Raw genomic sequence first — 24,765 nt, 5'->3', positions numbered from 1 at the left:
CCTCTCTCTTAATACTGCTAAAAAGTCATGATACTGTTTTGTTACAAATGATGACATCCTTGAGATTTTCAGTTAACTCTGACTTAATATAGTAGTCGTTGTTGTAATCATTAGTGCTGGTACATTTATGGAACCCTTTTTAAACGCCAGTCACTATGCTAAGTGTTTTATTTGAACTCTGACTTAATGTACAATCTTATGAGATAGGTACGTTTTTTATTCCCATTTTCTGTAAAAGAAAACTGAAACAGTTTAATTGATTTGCCCAAGGTTATATAGGACAGGAAAAGGCCAGAATTCAAACTTGGGTTAAACTGATTCCAAAACTTGAGATCTTAGTTATATTATATTCCAAAACTCGAGTTCTTAATTATGTGGCTGAGCAGTTAGATGAATGAAGGAAGTGATAGAGAATGTGAGGATCAGTCTTGTTACAAAGGCAAATAGGAAGCTCAGGATCCCCAGAAGTCTTATAGCCACCACCAAGAGTAATTACTAGTGATACTGGTGGCTTGCATAGAAGGGAGGTCGTCATCTCCTCAAAGTGAGAGCTGACCCCAGGAAAATTAACCGCACCAGGGCCTTTAGACAAGTGGTGCTTACCAAGCTTATCTTCCCTCTTCCTGCTTAGAGTAGCATAATGAGAAAAGAAAACAAATCAAAGGAACCTTGGCTTTCTTAAACAACACAATCAGAAACTAAGACTATTATGTAGTTCTGAAGGAGAATTAGAGTTTATATTCAGCAAATATGGCATTTTAACTCGATTAATGCATGAAATGTCATTGTCATGTTTTCTCCCAAAGGTATTTATTTCTGTAAAATACTTTTAAAAAGAAATTTTACAGAGGTTGATAAACACTGTTTATCTTTTATTTTTAAAATTTTGTAAACTTGTTACTTTTTTTTATGAATACATTTCCAAACTGAAGATTATTTGAAGATGAGTTACTAGCTTATTATACTGCATTGCAGTATCTAATTAGAAAAGTGTTGTGTTTATTAAATTTAACTCTGCCTAGCAGACATTTCTACTAGAAGTAATGAAGTCCACAGAGGAGTTCAGATTCAATTGTTGTTCTAAACTTTGTTGTACCAAGATTCCTTAAAATAAAGGTCCATTTTATTTTTTTTGTTTATGTATAGTAAAACATTGATTAATATGAATCTGAAATATGGTCAATTTGACTTAGAAAATGCCCTTATTTTTCAATCCATGACATAAAATTTTTAGCAACTAATAATAAATATGAGGAGGGAAAATACGAATTCTTTTTTGACCAAGGGTTTTTTTTTTTGTTTTTTTTTTTTTTTTTAAGTAGCTGTCAGATCTCACTGCTGCCTTAGAGGTCTGAGAATTGGTGATCTGACAGTGTTATTCCCCTTTTTATGCCTGGGATTTTTTTTTCCCTCTAACCAAGAGACCTGAAGAGAAGTTTTCTCTAATCATTTGTTTCTTCTTTCAGATGGCTGTATAAATGGATAGAGAAAATTCTTACATGAAACAAAGTATCATTCTTCTTGTTATCATTATCATTATTATTATTTTCTAGTTAATCAAAGTATTAGAACTTGAATTGTAACTTGAAATTGAAATTGCTATTTTGTGTTTGTTTTATTCATCAAATTACATTTCCTAGATATTACTCTGTTAAAAAAAAATTCTTATTTCATGAGAAACAACAGGATCAAAACTCCTTTTAGAATTATGATATATTTTTTTAATATTTCTTTAGACCTTGATGGACCTTTATTTTATTCATTTATTTATATGTGGTGCTGAGAATCAAACCCAGTGCCTTATGCATGCTAGGCAAGCACTTTGCCACTGAGCCACAACCCCAGCCCTGACATAATTTTTTATGAAGAATAGTAAAAATGAAAAAGTTAGAATTTTCAATGGTTTTAAATTTAGGTGACTGGTTTTGCAAATTTATTGGTTTTGTTTTATCCTTTGTATCACTCACATGAAATTTTTTGGTTTTGTTTTTAATGCTTTTTTTTCCTACCATACCCTTTTGAAATGCTCAGCATATATTTTGAAAATAGTCTAGGTACCAAGCACTTAATCTCCCTAGACTTGGTCATTATTTCTAGATGGAATAGACCAGCACACGGATCCATATAGCTCTATCTGCTGTTTGCATTGCTGAGTTAAAAGAACATTCCTTGTAGGCTTGCACAGACATCTTGTTTTGACTTACCATAGTACATTTTATGATGAGTTATTAAATATCTTATAACAATTTTTTTTAAAAAATATTAAGGTCAAAGTTGAATTTTCAGAGTTTGAAAATAAAATATTTCATGGAAAATCATTTATAAAGTAAAAAGCCTTAATAAACAAAACAGTATCATTTTGTGATTTTCCTTCCTCCAGAAAGTTTAATGAAAAGATTTGATAAATATATCATTTCAAGAGTTTGCTTTTACTTTAATACTATATCTCCATTTCAGAGATAATTTTCCTGCTAAAGGTTTTATTGTCTTAACTACTTGTTCTGATATGCTATTTTAAAATTTTAGGGATATCCCTGTGGATTTCAAGTATATAGCAGAACCCAGTATGCACTCAATGCCTGCAGTGACTTTGTCTCCAAATGGTAAGTTCATACATAGAATGTGATCTTAAATGAGCTCCTAAAACAGGATAGTCTAATTGCTATATTCATAGGAACTTTGTCCATTCCCTCCTGGGGAAAATTTGTCTCAGTGTCATATAAGGAAATCTTTTCAATATTAGAAATAATTACTGGTTTTCATGTGTGAATCACCTCACCCACTCTCATTTTGAAAAAATAAACAGTTTTCAGGTAACATTGACTGAGCTTCTAAGAATTCTATATGTCTAGGGTTTTGTTGTTGTTGTTTTAATCTCCCAATAGAATCAGGTTCTTTAAATTATTTAATAAGCTCTTTGCTTTCAAGAGGATAGGGAATTTTGGTCTGAGTTACTCTAATGAGAACATCTTAGCAATTTATTAGGATTTTCTCAAGTAAAAATATAAAAAAGATAAATTATTTAGTACTGTTTCCTATTCAATAATCCATTGTCTTTTAAGTGAAGTATAATTTGTGCTTCAGACATACTGAAAATATATTGATATGATTATAGCTCTACATGAGGATATTAAAGTAAAGGGTCTGAGATTTGGGGAACATCATCTTTGAAGCCACTGTTAACTCACATAACTACTGTAAGTGTAGAACAAGGTCATAGAGACAAAGAAGAGTCTATTCCTCCATTGGTACCTCTGCCACAGGCGGAGTGAAAATAAGTGCCCTATCATTCTTATGAGAAGAGCAACCTTAACTGGATCCTACTTTGGTAATCACAATATTATGTACTTTTCTTATCATGTTCGTACCCATCTTGAACAAGGTCAGGGTTAGAACTTTTCTTAGTAATGTTTACAAATGTATAAGACACAAGTAAATATTGTAGTTTAGGATTTAAGGGCTTTGAATCCTGGGTACAGAAAAGCACTTTTAAAAATAATTACTGTAATTTTGTTAATCATATTTTTTGGAGCTGTTTATTTGATAATCAGAGATTTTCTTACCAGTGTGATCTTTCTTTATTTCATACTTGTCAGAAATAGGTTACATTTTTTCCTTGGTTCTGTTATCTGTAGCAACTACAAATTAATTTCACGTTATAAATTTAATTTGTTTCTATTAAAACTAAGCTTGGAACTTCTGTTTCCTTTTATTTGAAGAGTACTCAATGATAATAGGATCATAGGAGCAGAATTCATTACTTAACATATAAATAACTCTTAATAGTGACATATTTTTCACACTTAATGGATAAACATGTTAAGTTTTTTTCTAGTATAATAAAGTATTTGGGAACAAAAAATAATAATGACAGCAAACATTTAAAATAAAGTTTTTATTTTAATTTTTTTAGTCTTTCTCTAAAATGTGTCATTTATTGACTTTACAGGGAAATGGCTAGCATGTCAATCAATGGACAACCAAATCTTAATTTTTGGAGCACAGAACAGATTCAGATTAAATAAGAAAAAAATTTTTAAGGGACATATGGTAGCAGGCTATGCTTGTCAAGTGGACTTTTCACCAGACATGAGGTAAGTTTAAATCTTCTGATTTATTCTCATGTTCAGATATATGAAACCTAAACTGTCATGTACAAGTAACAATACCTCAGAAATCATTTTCACATATTTAATTTTATGAGAATGTGTAATCTATCAAAATACCAGATAAAAAGGCAATAACAAGTTATGAAAATGATATTTTGCTTTACTTTAGGTTTTACTATAGGTTTTATCCTTATATTACTTAGACTTGGTGCTGGGGATATAGCTCAGTTGTGCCTGTCTCTCATGCACAAAGCCCTGGGCTCAATCCCCAACACCACAAGATATAAAACAAAAAACCACACACTATTACTTAGGCCTGTGCCCTTTAACCACCTATAAATCCCTGTCTGTATCAACAATGCTGTATTTTCTCTTTGCTTTTCTAAGCTGGCTAGGAGTATTACAATTACTGTATGACTATGATTGAGTGAATACCAGAAAATTAATTGTATATGATAATGTTGAAGGGAACAACTTTATTGTAGCTTATTTGCACTAAAAACTGAAATCCAGCTTTTGAATATTTCTAGATCACACTTGATTCATGAAGCCTACAGTCTTGTTAAGAGTGAAATTCCACATTCCTTTCCCCATTCTTCATTAAAATATATAAAAAAGGTAGAGATAATTCAGAAATCCCTATAATTGTGCCTTAGATTTCTACCTGTGACTCAATCTTAGATTTATTCAAAGGATTTTGAAGATAGAAAGTAATTATGAAGATAGTAAAGTTCTCTGTGATAGAGTGTGTCTAGTATGTTCACTGACTGTATGTGAAATTGGTTCTTCTACAGTATTTTAACTGTTCAGAGACTGTTATGTGTCATTTATTATGGCCCCTGGGATTCCCAGTGTTCCCAGCTAAAAATAATTTTCTACTCTTTGATTGGTAGCTCATTAGGGAGGTATTTTTGTAGAAGTTCAAATTATAGACTGCGTCATGTTCTACCTTATTATTCTGAGTTTTGTATATTTACCATGATATTTTTATGTTAAATTAAAAAAATGAGATCTGCCTGTGTTCTTCATCCACTTTACCAGTTGAAGGAATTTGAAAAACAATAATTTTGAATTTTTCTTCCTGTTGCAGCTATGTGATCTCAGGAGATGGAAATGGAAAATTAAACATTTGGGACTGGAAGACCACAAAACTCTATAGCCGGTTTAAAGCTCATGATAAAGTGTGTATAGGTGCAGTGTGGCATCCTCATGAAACATCTAAGGTCATTACATGTGGCTGGGATGGTCTCATTAAATTGTGGGATTGATGGGATTAGTCCTGAAACTATCTAGGATCATTTTTGATCCAATGTCATATTTAACTATATTTAATTATTAAATGTGTTGGATGACAACTTGATTTATACATAATGTTTTCCTTATGAAGTTGACCCATTGTTTAAAAAAAGCTTTATAAATTTGCTTCATTTAATTTCATTGGCAACTTCATTTTGTTCTTTATAGATGTTATTTATACAAAGAATGACCGACCGTTGACTATTCAATGAGTAGTTGTTGTTGGCAGGCAGTTGGGGTTTGTCCCCATGGCATTACTGAAAAGATCTCTTTGAGGTCAAGAAAGAATCCCTAGTGGTTTGGGGATTCTAGGGGAAATAATGTAATTAATGACTCCAAAGGGTACCATATAATTACCTATTCAAAAGGGCAGTAAAGACCAGGGATGATATAATTTAATATGTGTCTGAAAGAAGGATAAAACCACCCACAATTACTGTTCCCATTATTTTCAGTGCGTCAAGTTCTAATCCTTTGGCTTCATGGGTTCCACTATTTTTTATGACATATGTTGCATATTTTTGGTTGTAGGTCACTAACCTTCTTTGACTGCAGCATTCCTCTAATTTTTAACAGTGTAAAATAAAAATCAGCCCAGAATTCTTTTCTCTACTTTCTAACTGATCAGTACAGACAGAGCTATTGTAAGCAAAGAGTTATATTATTTCTGAAGATAGAACTCAACAGAATGCACCAAGGCTTTGAATTTCATTACTATTCACTCTCAGTAAGGACCTGGCTACACTTCCAGAAATCAGGATCTCCTAAGGTCATTGTTTCACCAATGTTACTACTAAAATACTCCTTCTAGAATTTAAGGTATGAGGGCATATTCCAAAATGTCAGTTTGTAATTTCTTTGAAGTCATGTTTTGTCTTTAAAATTATTCTGATTTTACATACAACCCAACTTTTTAAGATTGAAAAATACTAAACTTCTTTCAAAATCTTTGAAAAAAAATAATAATGCTACAAGGTGGCTAGACTTTACCAGTTTGAGAATAAAAATTTCAGATTATGAAATCAAGGTAGCCTCTGAAGTATAGTAGCTAATAGTACTTAAGTTTTTCAAGCCCTTTCTCCTGTTTTAAGTCTATATCAGATTGGTTATAGCTATGCAGAGTACTGACTTGAAGAGCAAAATCATGTTGAATGTTGATAACCTAGGAGCATTAAGCTAGGAGTCATGTGCATGCTCCTTTCCCTTAGAGAGCTTCCATTTTTAAATTTAAAAATATGACCAGGCTCTGTAGCCACATACAAATAAATTTCAAAGAAGAAAATAGTAAAAGAGGATAAAGATGAAGAAGGTATAGTTTTTGATATACAGGCACACAAAGAGATAGAAGCACACTGCCTAGATCCTGCCGTTTTTGTATCTGCCCAGGAAGGGTGGCAAATAAGAGGAAAGAATTCAGACAAGACCTTCCCTTAGTCCCAATCACTGGTAAAACAAATGTGAATTATTGAAATGTGACGGGACAAAAAGAATTCATACATTTAAACTGTTATTCAGCACCAGTATTGTATATGTTACAAATCATAATTTCTTAATCTGGATTTATTCTATTGGTTTTTGACTGTTTCTAAACTAAGTAACTGTATATAAAAGTTTTCTCTTTTTTGAAAAGATCCTATTTTTGAATAAAACATTTTTTTGTAGACAGTGTGGTTGAAATGTTCTTTGTTAGTGTCCTTTTAAGTCTGAAGTCTGTTGAGACACCAGAGTAAACCATTTGAAGATTTAAATGCGTAGTATAGAAAAAATATGATGCTTTAGTTGTGGGTGCAGTATACTTAGTAATATATTTATTCTAATTAAATGATAAAAATACAAGGCAGTAAGTACCCTTAGTGGTATGCTAGGTCATGGTTACACCCAATTTTAGTATACACAAACAAATGGGGTTCTTTTCTAGCTTTAAAAACAAAAAAGTCTCAAGATAATATTTTCACACCAGGATAGATTTCCTTCCTAAAAGTTAGAATAAAAGTGATGGTTTAGCAAAAGATGTAATTGAATGACATTCAAATATTGAAGCATAAGCTGGGGATATTTTGTCTTAAGGAGACAAATTTAAGATAAAGAACTGTGAGTAGCATCAAACAGGCTTATTTCTGAGTAGAAACATAGTTTCTACTATATGTGGTTCTTGAGGACACATTGTAGGCCTGGCTGGTATCCTTAGCATGTTTATAAATTAAAACCTAAAAGAAAACATCAATAGTGAATGGCAGCCATAAAGGTCACACACCAGCAAGAAATTACAGAGGCTATCCTCGAAGACTAGTGTGAACTGAGTCATCTGCATCGGAATCACCTGGGGATTGTGTTGCTACCCAGATATAAAATTCAGAAGAAAGCAATAGATAGTTACAGGAGCCATGATGAATTCAGGTATGGGGTAAAGTGGCATCCACGGCACAATATCCATCAGTAGTCTTAAATGTGGGTCTCAAGGTGAAACCTGGGTAACACTGATGCCATATTTCATCAGAGACACGTATTTTTTAATTTTTACATATTTGAATAGGACTACAGTTAAAATCAAGGCCAGCATTCCTAGTGAATCATAAAATAATTAATTAAATACAGTATAAACAAAGCAAGTACTAAGGGTCCTGAGAGGAAGAGAAGATCCAATAGTAGGAAGCGGTCTATCACAGCACTTGGTTCAGAATTTATGTAATGAAATGTTGGTTTAATCTGTGGGTAAATAAACTGAATGAGCTAACGAAATAACAGTAAAAATTAGATGATTGATACATAGATAAATAGATATAGACAAACACACACATTATGAAATCCCTGGGAAGCTTTTCTAAAATGCACAATTCTTATTTCCAAGACAGACCTCCCAAATCAAAGTTAAAGCTTTTGGCAAAATTCCCAAATGATCATTTAGCAAGATTGCACTAAGGATGAGAACCACCTGAAATAGAGACCCAAATTTATCTTGTACATTTAAAAATCTAGACTATTTGAAATACACAAAGCCATAGAGAAATTTGGCTGGTCAAAAAAAATATATGTGCGTGTTTATGTTTATACCTTCTACTTTTCTAAACCTAAAAACTACAATTTTGTCTGGAACTTAAGGGAATAGAAATAGAATAGAATAGATTTATAGCCAAAACCCCTGGAATGGCTTCATATTTAATGGCAATAAGTTAAAGAGATAACTCTCTGATTCTATAGCTTCCTATAACTGCAAGAACTGTCTTCACATGAATTTTTAAATTCCCCACTTGCCTCTCTCCAATATCCAGATGTGGAGGACTATCAAACATTTTATGTTTTATGAATTTATGTTCTAGTACAGTGCTGGCCAATGAAAATATGTGGGTCATATATATAATTTTAACTTTCCTAATAGTAGTTTTTTTAATGGGGAATTAATCTTATTAATATGTCTGACTTAATATCCAAAGTTTTATTTCAGCATATGTCCAATTATTTTAAAAATTAGTAATTTACCTATTTTTTATACTAAGTCTTTGAAATAAGGTATATATTTTATACTGACATTCATCTCAATTCAGACACTAAATTTTTATCAAAAAAAATATTTTTCATACACATATTTACCTCCCAAGTTATTATAAATATAATTTTTTTCTAATAACTAAATCAAATATAAAAATTTTAATTTAATCAAAGGAAATATTTAAAATGAGTGGAGTTCAATGGTAAACCACATGCTTTGCAAATGTGAGATCCTGAATTCAAATCCCAACACTAACAAAGTAAAATTCAGTTCCTCAGTCAGCCACATTTTAAGTGCTCAATGGCAAAGGTGTCTAATGGCTACCATATTTCATGGTATTATCCTAGTGCCACTTTTTTACAGAAGAGCTCAGATATTCAATTTTACTGCCTCATCTTCTGCAAGATATTCTAAGATTAAAACAGCTCACAAAATAGCTTTTTATAGGAAATATAAATGTTCACATTTTTCTGTGCTATATTTTGAGTAGTTTCCTCAAATCTATCATCCAGTTCACTTTAAGGTCTCTTCAGCTGTATCTAATTTGCTCTATAATCCATTTGGTTTCTCATTTCAGCAACTATTTTCCTTTTTGGAAGGTCTATTTGTGCTTGTTTATTTCTACGTATTCTTTTTCATAGTGTCTTATTTTCTTAATGTTTCTATGTAGTCTTTGGGGAAAAATCATGTTAAACTGTTTATAATCTCAAGTACGAGGCTGAAAGTTCCCATATTCCTTATGTTTGTAAGCTCTACCTCATGAGGGATCATTTTCTTTCCTTACCACTTGTAATGTTTTGTTATGAGCTCATCTTAGCTGAGTCTTACTATTCTGAGTAAATCCCTGTAACCTGGATTGGTGAAATGTCCCTTCAGAGTGGTTTTACATCTGCTCCTATCATGTACCCTTGATACAAGTTTTTATCATAATTTATCAGCTTATGATTTTGCTCATCATATGATTTAAGACAAATTCAATTATTGAACTTTAACAGATCTGAGGTTTTGGTTTCTCAAGAGAAACGTTTATTTGGACTCAGAGCTAAAGTGGAGATTAAGCATCTCTGTGCTAATATGGAATTTAAAAAAAAATTTTATTCTAATTATACAAGATAGTAGAATGTATTTTGACTTATGGAGAATAACTTCTCATTCTTCTGGTTGTACATGATGTAGAATTACATTGGTTGTGTAATGATTTATGCACATAGGGTAGTAATGTCCAATTCATTCTCTATCTTTTCTATTCTCATTCCCTCTCCCTTACTTTCATTCCTCTTTGTCTAATCCAGAGTACTTATATTCCTCCAAACCACCCCCACTCTACCCCCACCCCCCACCTGCAACTATTGTGAATTAGCATACACATAACAGAGCAAAGGCCTTTGGTTTGGGGAGATTGGCATATACATTGGAGAAAAGATCAACAAAGTGGTGCTGGGAAAACTGGAAATCCATAGCTAGCAAAATGATATTAAACCCCTATCTCTAACCCTGCACAAAACTCAAAATGGATCAAGGACTTAGACATTAGAACAGAGACACTACACCTAATGGAAGAAAAAGTAGGCCCAAATTTCAACATGTGGGCTTAGGAACTGATTTCATTAATGAGATTCCTAAAGTACAAGAAGTAAAATAGGTATGGAATTTTTAGTTCATTTTTTCATTGAGGTGATATCCCTCCAAAGGTCTCAATCCCCCCTCACCACCCCCACCACCAGGCCTTATCTCTAGCACTAACCATTTCTGTTCAACTAAAGCCCTAGGGAGGCTGTCATGTGGATTCCTGCTATACCCCCTGCTCTAGGCTCCCTCTGGGATTTTTGTATCTGAAGATTTTTCTTTCTTGGACATTTAAGCACACTTGGCACGCGCGCGCGCGCACACACATACACACACACACACACACATTCATACATGTTGGGGGCTGCCCTGAACAAGAGCTTTTTTCTTTTTTTTTTGGTGGTGCTGGGGATTGAACCCATGGCCTTGTGCATGTGAGGCAAGCACTGTACCAACTGAGCACACCTCTTTAAGTCTGGAGTAAAGGGGTACTGGACAGGCATTGCACCCTTTGCAATGCATCTGGACTTGCTCGTGCTGGGCAAGAGAGGTGCAGCACTGGGAGTGTGCATTACCCAATGAGATAGGCGTGGCCTTCCAAGATGTCAGTCAATCTACTGACCCCAAGACATCAAGAAGCTGGAGTCAACCCCTTGAAACCTGACCCCTTGCCTCATTTGGGGTAGAACTTTCTCGAATGTCTTTCCCCCCCAATAAAAGGGCTCCAGAATGTGCTCCTCTCTTTCTTGCCTGCCTTGCCCTCTTGTGGGATGTGTGGCTGAGGACCCGTCACTGAACCCAAAGAAAAAGGGATTTTGTCTGTGTGATTATTTCATGCCAGCCCAGTTCACCTGGAGTGAGCTTGACTAATTTAGTCAGGTGTCACATCACATAACACATTGGAAGAATCTTTGGGAGGATACATTTAGATGCAGTCATGTTGTTGGGACAGTTTAAAACCAGTATAAAATTAGTGCAGCCTGTGAAACCTCCATTCTGGTTTTAAGAACCATAAGTTTAAGTACATAATCCAAAAAAGTACTTCTACCAAAGGCACTTCACTCAATAACTGAAGAACTATCCATCCTGGATTTCCTTTCTATCTGGGCTCTGGGATTTTTCTTATGCATAAGCATACCATTTGGATTCCTCTGAATTTATCTGAAGACTTCTCTTTATAGACTTCTTGGTCCTTTGGGGCTGCTAAAAATTCTGAAGACTGAGTAATTTATAAATAACAAATGTACAGTTCTGGAGGCTAGATGTCCAAGATGAAGGTGTCAGCAGATCTGGTGTTTGATGAGGGCTTCCCCTCTGCTTCAAAGATGGTAACTTCTTGCTGCATCCCCACGTGGTAAAAGGGGGAAACACACTCCCTCAGACCTCTTCCTAAGGTTCTAACCATGAAGGCTCCAATCTCATAACCTAATCTCTTCACAAAAGACTCACCTCTTAATACTAACATTGGGGATTAGATTTCAAGATATGTATTTTAAAGGGACAAGCATTCAGACCCTAGCAGCACACAAATTGAGAAATAATCCTATTGTCTAAGTCTCATCTGATCACAAAACCAAAATTATGAGATGTTCAAGCCAGAAGGAACTTTAGAAATTAAATATTATAAGAAAGTGATCCTAGAAAGGCTAGGACTTGCTTAATATAATGCAGCTGCTTAGCAGCTCTGTCAAGATCTCCTTTTTCTTTCAACTTACTGTCCTACTTGGACATATGCCATTTAATTGTGTATTCTTACAACTCAGTTTGTGTCATAATCTTTGCAGCATCCAGCTTGCTATCTCTGTTAGGTAGTTTTTTTAAAAAATAACTACTTAGGTAATGTTTCATTCTTTAGTAAAACAGAGTCTGTACCTGAAGACATTCTCATGGTTCCTTCCTTTAGAGTAGGACCCCCATCATTTTCTCTGTACCCAAAAGGAAATTTTCTTGATTCATACTTCAGTCTTGAGAATCTACCTTTTGTCACCTTGACTTTTACTCTTTCAACTACTGTCTTTATTATCCATTTTGTCCTATAAAAACAATGTGACTTGAATAACCATATTTATAAAAATACCAGTCCCTATCCTTGGTAGAAATAGCCTTCCATCATCACACATTCCTTGTCTCATTAAAGAAAAAATATGCTCTATGCTACTGTGAATTATATATACTGTGTTGTATTCTATACTGATTCTTTAAAAAAGGTTGTTTGCTGGAGATTGGTACAAAGAAAGGACAATGAGAAATAAGAAAGGAAGATTGAGATTTAATATCATAGGACATAAATCTATCTTCAAATAATAACTGAGCCTTCAATTATATTTAATCTATTCAGTTCAGTCATTATATAGCTCTCAATTCCCCAAGGACAAGAACATCTCCGTTAACATGTTTTAATCAGGAACAGGGACTACCACATGCAGTACAGTAATGTCAAGAAAAAGAAAAGAACAAAATGTGTCCAAATTTAAGTTAACAAAATGAGAGACACTGATCCATTTAATTTCCAAACATTTTTAATGCTAGAGGAAAAAAACAATAGAAAACGATGATGAAATAATTTCATAGGAAATTTCTATATGAAAGAGGTCTTAAAATTTATATTCAACAAATATTTATTGAGCACCTTTTAACTAGCAGGTTCCATAATAGGCATTGGGGCTACAGACATGGCCCTTACCTTCATGGAGCTTAGAGTCTGCTGGGCAAGACAACATAATACAAGCAGATACATTAAGGAACAACAGGAGTAAAAATAGAAAGAATAGAGGTCCCTGGGGAAACATAGTTGAAGATCTTAAGGAGGGGGTCCCTGAGCAAATGATGTTTGATCTGACATCAATCCTTGAGAAATAATAATACAGATAATTAATATTTTATTCATACATAACTGTAGTTTCTCATCAATGTTGCAGAACACATTTGAACTTTTTTTCTTATACATCTTTCTAATGTCTATCCAGGAGTAGATATTGATATGTCCTATATCCAATAACAAGTAAGATAGAAGACAAACCAGTTAGAATAGACCCTAGCCACAGTGTGAGTCAGGTCCTAGAGGCTGCCTGTACATTAACCTCTAATTGTGTCATTAACTGCGAATTAAACTTTAATTGCTCTACTATGGAGAGGTCAGGCATCCTGAGAGAGACCTACAGTGGAAGGACCACTGTAGAACTCAGGACCACAGCCTTTTTACCAGCCTCTATAGCTCTACTGGTGGTTTTGTTTCATTTTGCATGAATAATATATCCAAAGTATATCATGGGACATACTTGTTTAACAGGTAAAAATTATGTACATTTATAGTATACAAGATATTATTTTTGTATACATAAACATTGAAGAATGACTCAATCATGCCAACAACATCTTATCATTTTGGGGGGCTGAGGACATTTAAAATCTGCTCTTAGCAATTTTCAAGTATACAATATATCATTATTTACTTAATCACCATATTGTTCAATAGATCTTTTCTGCTTACATATAGATTAGATATCAGTCTTGGCTTCTCTATTGAAATAGTCTAGATTAGAATTTGAAGTTGCCACCCACAAAAATAGTCCCTTACCCAAGCTTACTGTACAAAATCAATCACTAAGACAGTTATAGTATTTTTAAAAATTTTATAGTTGTAGATGGACAGAAGGCCTTTATTTGATTTGATTATTTTTATATGGTGCTAAAGATCAAACCCAGGGCTTCACACATGCTAGGCAAGTGCAATGACATTAAGTCTGCTTGATTTATTTTTCTAAGGACAGGAGTTTAACAAAATTATTTTTTTTAATTTAATAATCTCTAAATTTAGATAGGTTTAAAAATGTAGATGAATCTTTGGGTTTTGATTTCATATAAAATTAAAACACCTCTTTTAAGGTAAGTAAAAGGAAAAATTTTGAGCCTAAAGCAATTATTGAATTCCCGAAGTGCCAGCAATTGGCTAGCATGAAAAGAATTATTGCATGAAAAGCAAACATAAATTTATTGCCAGCAGAAAAGAACAATTACATTAATTGAGCTTTGGAGGTATTGTTGTATTGTCAAGTAAAATCATCTGTTCATACAAGGGCTTGATTTTTCAACTGGCAAAATATTATGAACCTGACTTCCTGGTTTAATCCAAGCTTTGTAAAATCCAAACATTTAATACTTAAGAAATTCAAATCTTGGACTGTATTTATTAAAAGATCTGATAACTAATGCAGAAATGCTTACATGAATAACAGATTTGGACTAAACACTGTAAATTCATGCATTTACTTTGTTCTGCCCTTATGTAAATATTAGTCGATTTAATAGAAGTTCCTTCACTTTTCCATGGCTTTCTTCACGTGAACATGTCAAACAGTTACAAATATTTATATGATAACCTATTATAACTGCATCTAACGCAATCACAATAAGAAAAGAGGAAGGGGAAATTGTTTTTCTTTGACTTTCAGCTCAAATCATGACACAGAGTTTGTGCTAAAAGGTGACTTCAGAATCTCTTACATCCTCATATGTCTCACCCCTTAAAAAGTGCAAATTTAAAAAAATAATTTGATCAGAACATCATTAAATTTGTACTTTCAGAATCATTTATGAAATACACTATGCTGGTAAGAGTTAATTAAAGACATGCATGTCACAGATGTTCACAATTTAGCTCATTCATTTGCAGGTCAAAGACAAGTTTTAAACAAAGCAGCAAGTTCACACGTGCCCTTTCTAAAGTCTGGGAGGAAAGTACGAAGTATTGGAACAAGCTTAGGCAAGAGACCCTCCAAGGCCTGGCAAGAGCTTTACTGGCCGTCTAATATATTAACAGAGAATCTGGGTTCCCATATTTCTTCAGTAAGCCTCCATTTGATGGGCTTACTTTGATTACATAATGATTCAAGTTAAAAAATCTATTTATATGCTACAAAATTATTCTAACTCTAACAGATTTGCAGGTCTGGTTTAAGTATGTATGTCATCCACACTCCACCCCCCCCCCCCGCTCCATTTTTTTTTTTTTCTCAGTAACAGGCAAAAAAGTGCCTTCCAATGTGGCATCTTGCATTTGGTAATGGCTACAAAGGTCATGGTGGAAACAGGCATGGTCTTTGTGGGGATCTGATAGACCAAAGGGTAGTTTTCTGTTCTACCATCTACTAGTAGAATAATCTGAATAAACTATGTAACATCTCAAGAGTTTATTTATTTATTTATTTATTTATTTATTTATTGTACCAAGGATTGAACTCAGGGACACTCGACCACTGAGCTATATCCACAGCCCTATTTTGTATTTTATTTAGAGACAAGGTCTCACTGAGTTGCTTAGGGCCTCACTAAGTTGCTGAGGCTGGCTTTGAATTCCGAGATCCTACTGCCTCAGCCTCCCCAGCCACTAGGATTATAGGCATGCGCCACTGTGCCAGGCTCAGAGTTTCTTTGTCCATACACTTGGGGAAATCATACTTACTTTTTGGGTTGTGGCCAGAATTTGAAATAACCTAAGCAAGGTACCTGGCATACTGTAAGATCTTGGCAAATAACTCTTGATTTTTGTTCACTTGCTACATTTTGTTTGTGCTGCTTTTGTGGTGGTTCTGGTGGGGATGGTTATTGTTTTGTCTATTCCTTCCAAGAGGATGTTGTGTTTGCTGGTTTTTTAAAAGCAAACATCGTGCTGTGGTAACTTGATCCCCTTCTCATGACCTACACCAGTACTTCTCCACAGTGGGTAGTTTTGCCCCCTAGGAGAATTTGGCACTGTCTGGGAACTACATCTGGTTGTTATAGCTTGTGGGGAAGAGGTTTTTGCTCCTGCCATCTAGTGGGTAGAGGCCAAGGATGCTGCTAAAAATCCTACAATGCATGGTACAGTCTTCCCATCCCTATCAAAGAATTACCCAGTTCAAAATAGTATAGTGAAAAGGTTAGAAAAACCTGGTCTACATGACAAACATAATCAACTCTAGAGACAGGGTTTCTAGAGACAGGCATCAGAATATTCATTGTAATTTTCAACTATCCATGAAGGGAAATAAGCATAAATAAGTATAGATCACTTTTGAACAGGCTGCCTAAGTTAGTGGGTATACGTTGGTGTGTTTGTGATTTTTTTTTCAATATTACATCCATTCTTACTTCAGATATAGAGAGTGATGAAGTAGATGTTCTGCACCATCAATCTTGATCAAATGGTTAACTGGCCTTATACAAAACAGTTTTCAGTAATGCCTTAAATTAATTCTTTGAATTAAAAATCTTGATATGGGTGTGTATACATCTAAAAGTTGATCAGGCTGCATACTTAAAACTAGCATACTCCACACTGTACAATATAAGAATATATACTATGTATTTCAGTGTATAAAATTTTTATGAAGAAAAAAATCTGACATAATTCAAGTGGAACTGGACTGAATAAAGTGAACTTTGCTTAGGAGAGGACAGCATACAAACTAACAGTTTATGGACCCTTCTTCACATTTGAAATACTTATGCACATCAAAGAAACTGAGCTGCCATTTCAAATTATACTTCTTTAAACTGCTCCTCTCAATCCAACAACTTTTATTAGTGTACTGTGAGTTTCAAATCAAAACTTCATTTATATCTTTAAAAATAGTCACAATTAATTCAGAAGTTCTGTTCTCTTTTGAACTCAAGTTAGATCGTTCTATTCTATGTTGGTTCTCACTTGAGGAATGGTATTTTCAAATTGTTGCAATAAAGAAAAATCCAACCAGGGAATCTGGAGGCAGAAGCAAGTAAAAACCTGCAAAAAGGAAAAACCATGGCAATATTCAGTGTTCTACTTCCCCCTGCCAATTTTTTGAACAAACAATATACATAAGAGTTTTCACACCCTCTCAAGATGTTAAATAAAAAGCCAAAAAAAACCCACCTAATTTATAATAAGGCAATAATTTGGTTTATTTTTATACTACCACTTTATTCAAAAGAGAATTTTTAAAAATCATTCATAGGAGATTCTGTTCCTGCATATAGGAATGATGGAGATTATATGAACAATAGAGAGCCTACATTCTCTACTTAATTTTTAAAAATGTAAAAAAGTTTAGAAACACTGAAACAGTATAATACCATTCTAGGAAAAATAGACTACAGCCTACAGTCTTATAAATAATGCCACTGGCAATAAAGAAAAATGTACTTTACACTCAAGGTAGTGTATTTAAAAAAAGATTTGACAGTATAGGCAAGTCTGTGGGGAGGGGCAGTCATGTCCATAGACGGAAGAGTTTTCTACATATTATAAATTTTGTAGGAAGCAAAAGGAATTTGAAATTGAAAATCTCGATCAAAGCCCTTGATGGTCTATTTTTTTTTTTAAACTCAGTGACAGAATTTAATGAATCTGATTCCAAGAAACCAGAATCAGTGGTTCTTATAAAGCCACAACAAGCCTCGGCAAAGGCTGAGAAACAATGATTGAAATCTAGCAGGTTGCAAAGAATATGATTGATTAGGTCAACAAAGGAAACCTTGAAAGACGTGACTCAAAGTCACTTTTAAACATTGGACAATAAACTTAAGAATTCTCATCATCAACCTACTAAAAATGGGAAATTTACATAATTTCATTTTAATGTTGGTGAACTCATGGGCTATAGATACATGACGATTCTTGGGAATGAGTGGGGGATTACACTCTGTCAAAGGCAAAGAGCCTGAGTTTAAGCAAACTTGCCCATTCCTTCAACTGTGCCCTTATCATTCACCAAACACCAGGGTACATGCACTGCACAGACAATACCACAATCCCTGTCTCCAGCAGGTAAAGGGTCAGTGGGAGGCTGGTTGGGCAAATCTGAGATTAGAAGCACAGACATGCTCCATTTTGCAAATATTTCCTTGGATTCTGGATGAGGTCCTGCATCCTATTTCCATCTTGTATTCACCCAACTCAGAGTGTAACAGCTACTAGCATTGAAAATGTCTTTCTTCAGAAATAGCTGAGGTTTAGATAAATCCTTATAACTGTAAAAAAGCCTGAAATCCTTCCGTTCTAACTCTTTGAGGAGGCTGTACCAGAATCGAACGACGCTGCTGTCACTGCCGCTGACCTCAAACCCAGGCCAGTGGAGATGAATCTCAAAGATGAGCTGTCCAATCTGTTCAAGGACATCTTCCAGAATAAGATTTTCCAAAACTTTCCATTCTGCACTTTCCAGATCTGCCTTGAGAACATCAATCTGTAGTTAAACAATGAGATGAGATTAAAAGATTTGGAAATCACTATGAAATATATCATTTTCCTATCAGGAGTCTCACATCATAACCCCCTCCCAAGGTAGCAGAAATTTTAAAATTTTAGAGTTAAAGGTCATTTTCAAGGGGACATGATGCTACCAAGATGCCAGGTGGAACTCATAATGGACCCTCTTGCTTTCTGTCCAATGCAATTGGCTACCCAGGAAGAAACTGGATCATGTGTATCATGGAGCTTCTCCCCACAGCCTGTCCAAGAAACACAGCCAAGTCCTGACAGAATAATGGCCATGGGAGGGACTGACTGAGGGCCACTGCCTGCAGAGACCATCTCAAGCATTGTCCCCCTCCAACTTCATCAGGACTGGAAATCAAGGAAAGGATTTCCAAATTCTGAATATTGGACATATAGAAAAATTATTATCCCATGAATTCTTTATTTCTAAATGCCAATATAGCATCCTTTAAAAAAAATCCTCTGCCTATTTACTGAATACCAGTTTATATCCCAGGTAAAATGGAGTACAGCAAGAAGTTGGGATGGGAGCGAAATATTTTGCCATTAATCAAGTTATAAAAATTAGCTCCTTTCTGCTGGCTTTGCAAACAATCCATTAGAATAATGGACCTCTCAATACCTTATAAAAGCAGGACTGGGGTGTGGCTCAGTGATAGAGCACTTGCCTAGCATACACAAAATCCTGGGTTCACTCCCCAGCACCAAAGTATTCAAAAAAATAAAATAAAAAGCAATAAAATTATTTATATGTGCCTGACACCAATCTAACTGCTTCCCTTTGTGATATCCATTTAATTACATCTTAACTGTGCTGCAAAGGTAATCCTATCAGGATCCCTAATTAACATCTGGGAAATCAGACTCAGTGAGTAACCCATCCCAGTCACACAGCTGGAGAGGCAGTGGTGAAATTTAACCACCATGTTGCCTCCCCTCTGCCCCCAAACCACAAGGGGAAAAAATGGTAACTCAAAATCCCAAAGAGGTTTTAGGTTTGAAAAGCGAGATGCTATTTATGGAGAATGAATATATGGGTCAGCAAGTAGCGTTTTGTTATCAGTATCACTGCTTGACATTTGCAAAGCACTTTTCAAGGGGATCATTTTACCACACAAAGGAAAGCTGGCAGCATTCAGAAACAAGTTGGGACAGTTGAAATGGAGGGAATCATGCAAAGAAACTACGGCTGTAGTCCCAAGAGGTGATAGCAGAACCATAAATAGCCCTTCAGGAAGCTGCGGACTGAAATCACTAGTCATTGTCCTGTCCCATGGAAGTGAAAATATCTTTGCTGGTTTAGGATGGCTAAACCCCAAGACGGATCCTGCCCAGCCTCTCCTCTCTCTCAGTACATGTCTATTGGATAAGTTTCTCATGTGAGGCTGAAAAGTGAGGCTCCCAGTGCCATGGAAACATTCCTTGTGTGACTTCAGAGTTGGAGACAGGAGAAGGTACGCAGAACTAACATATAATTACTCCAAGAAAATGGGCTTTGCCTAGTGACCTGGGACCTGCAGGCAAAGGCTTCAGCTTCTTGCTTTGGACAGTACCTCCTGTCCACCAAGAAAAGAACAATGGTACGATCCCAAGAATCCCCAGAGAGCTTACTGGGGATTCTTAGGATCTTAAAACAGTTTGGGGGCAAATGGTTTCAAAATCAAAGAGAAAAGGTAAAAAAAGAAAAAGAAAAAGAAAAACCTCTTTGTTAAAGTAACTGAGCAAGGCCAGGTACCGTGGGAACATACACCAGGCTAATTAATTCTTGAAAATTAGACACAAAGGAATTAATTCATGCTTTTTTTTTTCCATCTCTGCTGCCCTGGCACTTCCATGGCTTTGTTTAATTTTGGCAGTTTTCACCATAATATTCCTGGATGAAGAGTAATTAAACTGCCTAAAGAAATATTTAATCAAAGTTTCACAAAGTGTTCTAATTGGTACAGAATATATCCAAAATTCAAAATTCAGCATTTGTTATATCAATCCACAGAGCCAAGAATTTCTTTGGTTCCTTACAGATTTATTTTCGACATTGTTTTCTGTGAGTTTGCATCTGATGAATGTCATCAATAAATCAGAGTATTAAAGGACAGGGTAAAGTTAATCAACTTAAAATTGACCTAAAAACTATTCTAGTAAGGTATAGGGGAATATACTTTCTAGATTTTTTCCAAACATTTTAAAAATAAAACCAGCAATTAGAAGTTATGAACAACTAGAGGAAAATCAAATTAATAGACTAAACTATAGCAAATATAAACTTTCTTTAGAAATCCAATTTTATTTACAAAAATGCAAATCTATTTTAAAAGGCACTTTTTGTGCTTTCAATAATGATAATATCCCCACCCTGTTTGATCCCAGTGACCAAAAATTCCCACTTCAGTCAGAATTGTCCAGGTTGATCTACAACACTCAGCCTAGGGGTGGTACAACCCTGAGGCTCACCTAAGCTCTCCCCTGTCTTCCAACCTGAGATCACAGCCACCCAAAATGCATTGAATAAAACATTCCTCTCTCCTGCTGTGCTTTTTCTATTTCTTGCATTTCAGAATGTCCCATTACCATTATTATTTTGCAAATGTAATTTCCATTATTACTGCATAATGCATCCAATATTATTGTTATTATAAAGCACTAAACATTTCTGAATAAGATATGCCACTTTTAAGATTCTAATATCAGCTTCCAACAATTAGGGCACTAAAAAATCATGCAAATGATTGTATTGGAATAATCAAGTGCCAATCCTAATATAGTTAGATTAGATGAAATCAGGTTTCTAGAGAAAAACAACCAAGTGTTAAAAATCCTTATAAATTCTGGAATAAGTGAAGACATATTTTGGGTAGAAGGGGCTCAAACAACTTATTTGATGTTAGAGGGGTTTTATTTCCAAGATATTAAAGGGGTTCTCCTATCAAATATTATCTCATTTTCCTTGTATCTGAAATAGCCAATAAATTGCCTTTCACAAAACTTTTTGAAGAAATGAGAATTTTAATTTTAACTGGATTAAGATGTGATTGGCAGATTTCCTTCGGGCACAAGGTTTTCCCTGTGATCATGCACCCAGATTTGCAGATGAGATGAAAAGGGAGGAAGGGGGATGGGTGTTTGAGAGAGTACCACAGCCTCCTTGGTGGTTTAAACAACAGAAACATTCTGTCTCCTAGTTGTAAAGACCAGAAGCCCAAGGTCAAATGTCAATAGGGTTGCTTCATTTTGAGAGTCCTGGGAAAGAAATTGTTTATGCTTCTCTCCTAGCTTTGGGAGGTTTGCTGCTAATCCTTAGCATTCCTGGGCTTCTGTGTCACCTGAGCTCTGCTTTCATCTTTATATAGTATTTTCTATGTGTCCATTTCTATGTCCAAATGGCCCCTTTGTATAAAGACATCAGCCATCTTGGAGTGAGCCCACCTTCTCCACTATGACTTCTTAACTAAGCACATCTATAACAACCTTATTTAAATAAGGTCATCTTCTGAGGTACGGGGGGCTCGGACTTCAACACATTCATTTTGTGGAGACATAATTCAACCCATAACAATGTTCAAGGCAGCTATCTCAGTGGGCCTTTCCAAAGCAATACGTGTTCAGGAGCCAATTCCCACAGCCAATGCTGGAAAAGCTGCCTTACTAAAAAGATCCAAGGACTGACAACTCTCTGAGGCAATCATGGTATCACCCCGCCAGTCCCTACATCAGCCAACACTGAAAATTACAACTTTGCTAAGTACCTAACCCAGAGCAGGTCGACAAGCCTCCAAGGCCAATTGACACTCCTGTTGTGAAAGCCCTGTACTTCATTCTTTGCTTCCTCCTCAGCCACACAGCCCAACGCAGCAGCTACAGCCTATCTTTGGCACTTTCCCATTCCCTACATGCATCCCTCTTGTCCCTCTGGAACTCCTTCAAGCACTCAACATCTTCCCATCTTCAGCTCCTCACCCAAGACTTTCCCTCTTGAATAGGGCTGTCCCAAAGGACAGGCAAATTTTGTTACATGTTGGCTGGCTTCCAAGAGTACAAAACGGTGCTGCACCACCTTTTTTGAACTGGGGATTGAACCCAGAGGCGCTTAACCACTGAGCCACATCCCCAGCCCTTTTTTTATATTTTACTTAGAGACAGGACCTCCCTGAGTTGTTTAGGGCCTCATTGTGTTGCTGAAGCTAGCTTTGAACTCACAATCCTCCTGCTTCAGCCTCTGGAGCTGCTGGGATTACAGATGTGCACCACCATGACTGGCCACCTTTCTTTCTTTTTGTTTTTTTTTTTAGAGAGAGAGAGAGAGAGAATTTTCTTAATATTTATTTTTCAGTTTTCAGTGGACACAACATCTTTATTTCATTTTTATGTGGTGCTGAGGATCGAACTCAGCGCCCCATGCATACCAGGCAAGCTCAATACCGTTTGAGCCACATCCCCAGCCCCACCTTTCTTTTTTAAAAAAATCTTTAATGGTACATTCTGTACATAATAGTGGGATCCACTGTGATATATTCATACATGCACATAAAATAATTTGGTCAATTTCATTGCCTAGTATCTTGCCTTTCCTTCTCCTCCTTCCTTCCCTGACCCCCATACTTTACTAAAATCCATGCGATTACCACCCACCATCAACTCCCCCTACTTTTTTTTTTTCGCTTTTTTCTATCTTCTACACATAAGATAAAAATAAAACTCTTGACTTTATGAGTCTGGCTGATTTCATTTAACATGATGTCTTCCGGTTCCACACATTTTTCTATGAATGACACAATTGTGTTCTTCCTATAGCTTAGTAAAACTCCACTGTGTATATATACCACATTTCCTTTATCTGCTCATCCACGGACAGACACCTAGGCTGGTTCCATAATACAGCAATTGTGAATTGTACTGCTATAAACATGGGTATGTATGTATTTACTATAGAGTGATAACTTTAATTCTTTAGGATAAATACTGAGGAGTGGTATAGTTACATCATATGGTGGCTCCATTCCTCATCCTTCAAGGGACCTCCATGCAGATTTCCATAGTGGTTGTACTAATTCACAATCCTACCAAGAGTGTATAATTAAGTGCTTCTTTTCCCCACTTCCTCACCAGTGTTTATTATTATTTGAATTCTTGATGATGCTGCAACATCTTTCTAAGTAAGGCCTAGTATGGAAGTCATGCGGCATCACTTCCACAGCATTCTCTTGATCAAAGCAAACCATAAAACCATCCCAGAAAAAAAGAAAGGCAAAATAGAGTCCATTGAGGAGAGGAGTGGCATAATTGGGTGAGAGTTGTTCATGGCCATATTTGCAGGCAATTAGTCCCAGTGATTCAAAGTTATATTGCTTCATACAAATCCAAAAATGATCTACAGTATCACAGGAGACATAACCCTCTCCTAGGCACATGCAATATTTAGGAAAAATAAATAATAAAGCCCTTATTCATCACAATATCATTAAAGAAGGGACTATTAGGTTTGGACTTCCTTGGAAGTTGACAGAGACCCTAATGGATTAGGATCAGTAATTAAGAAAATATTAACAAAGGCAACTGAAGTACGGTTAGTCTTAGATATTAAATTGGCTACTGTGGTGCTATAACAAAACACTGCAGACTTTGATGACTTAGCAGAAATTCCCTACAGTTATGGAGGCTGGGAGTCTAAGGTCAAGGTGTCAGCAGGTTTGTTTTCTCCCCATGACTTGCAGATGACTGTCTTGTCACGATGGCCTTTCCTCTATGTGCAAACTCCTGGCATGTCTTCCTTTTCTTATAAAGCCTTTTGGATTAGGGGTTACGATCTCACTTAAGCTTATTACCTCCTTAGATGCCCTACCTCCAGATAGAGTCAAACTGAGTGTTGTGGTTTCAACCTATGATTTGGGGAGGGACACAATTCAGTTCCTAACAGACACAAAACAGGTACTGTTGCTATACTTTATTTTGAGGCAATCACTATGTTCACAAAGAATTGTAAAATACATCCCCAATACTATTATGGCAGCCTGAAATTTATTCTCTGTGGTTTATGGCCAACTAGGGTTCTAGGTAGTAAAAGTGTAAGAAGCCAA

The 24,765-nt window shown here is 35.4% G+C and overlaps 2 protein-coding genes across 3 annotated transcripts in view; one reads left to right on the top strand and one right to left on the bottom strand.

Moving 5' to 3' along the window:
• Cdc40 (cell division cycle 40) overlaps positions 1-7,031 on the top strand; it is a 49,123-nt gene extending 42,092 nt beyond the window's left edge. For both annotated transcript variants that reach the window (XM_026389666.2, XM_026389667.2), the window contains 3 exons: positions 2,527-2,603; positions 3,950-4,094; positions 5,200-7,031. In XM_026389666.2, coding sequence (XP_026245451.1) covers positions 2,527-2,603; positions 3,950-4,094; positions 5,200-5,377 — 400 coding nt within the window. In that variant the 3' untranslated portion in view covers positions 5,378-7,031. The remainder of the gene's footprint in view (positions 1-2,526; positions 2,604-3,949; positions 4,095-5,199) is intronic.
• An 11,316-nt stretch (positions 7,032-18,347) lies between these two features.
• The window catches only part of Mettl24 (methyltransferase like 24), a 93,231-nt gene continuing 86,813 nt past the window's right edge, over positions 18,348-24,765 (bottom strand). Inside the window, exon 5 of the mRNA XM_026389676.2 lies at positions 18,348-18,662. Coding sequence (XP_026245461.2) covers positions 18,348-18,662 — 315 coding nt within the window. The remainder of the gene's footprint in view (positions 18,663-24,765) is intronic.

The sequence above is a fragment of the Urocitellus parryii genome, chromosome 8 (genome assembly GCF_045843805.1).
Source record: "Urocitellus parryii isolate mUroPar1 chromosome 8, mUroPar1.hap1, whole genome shotgun sequence".
Taxonomy (NCBI): Eukaryota; Metazoa; Chordata; class Mammalia; order Rodentia; family Sciuridae; genus Urocitellus; species Urocitellus parryii.
This window is presented reverse-complemented; position numbering and strand designations above follow the sequence as displayed.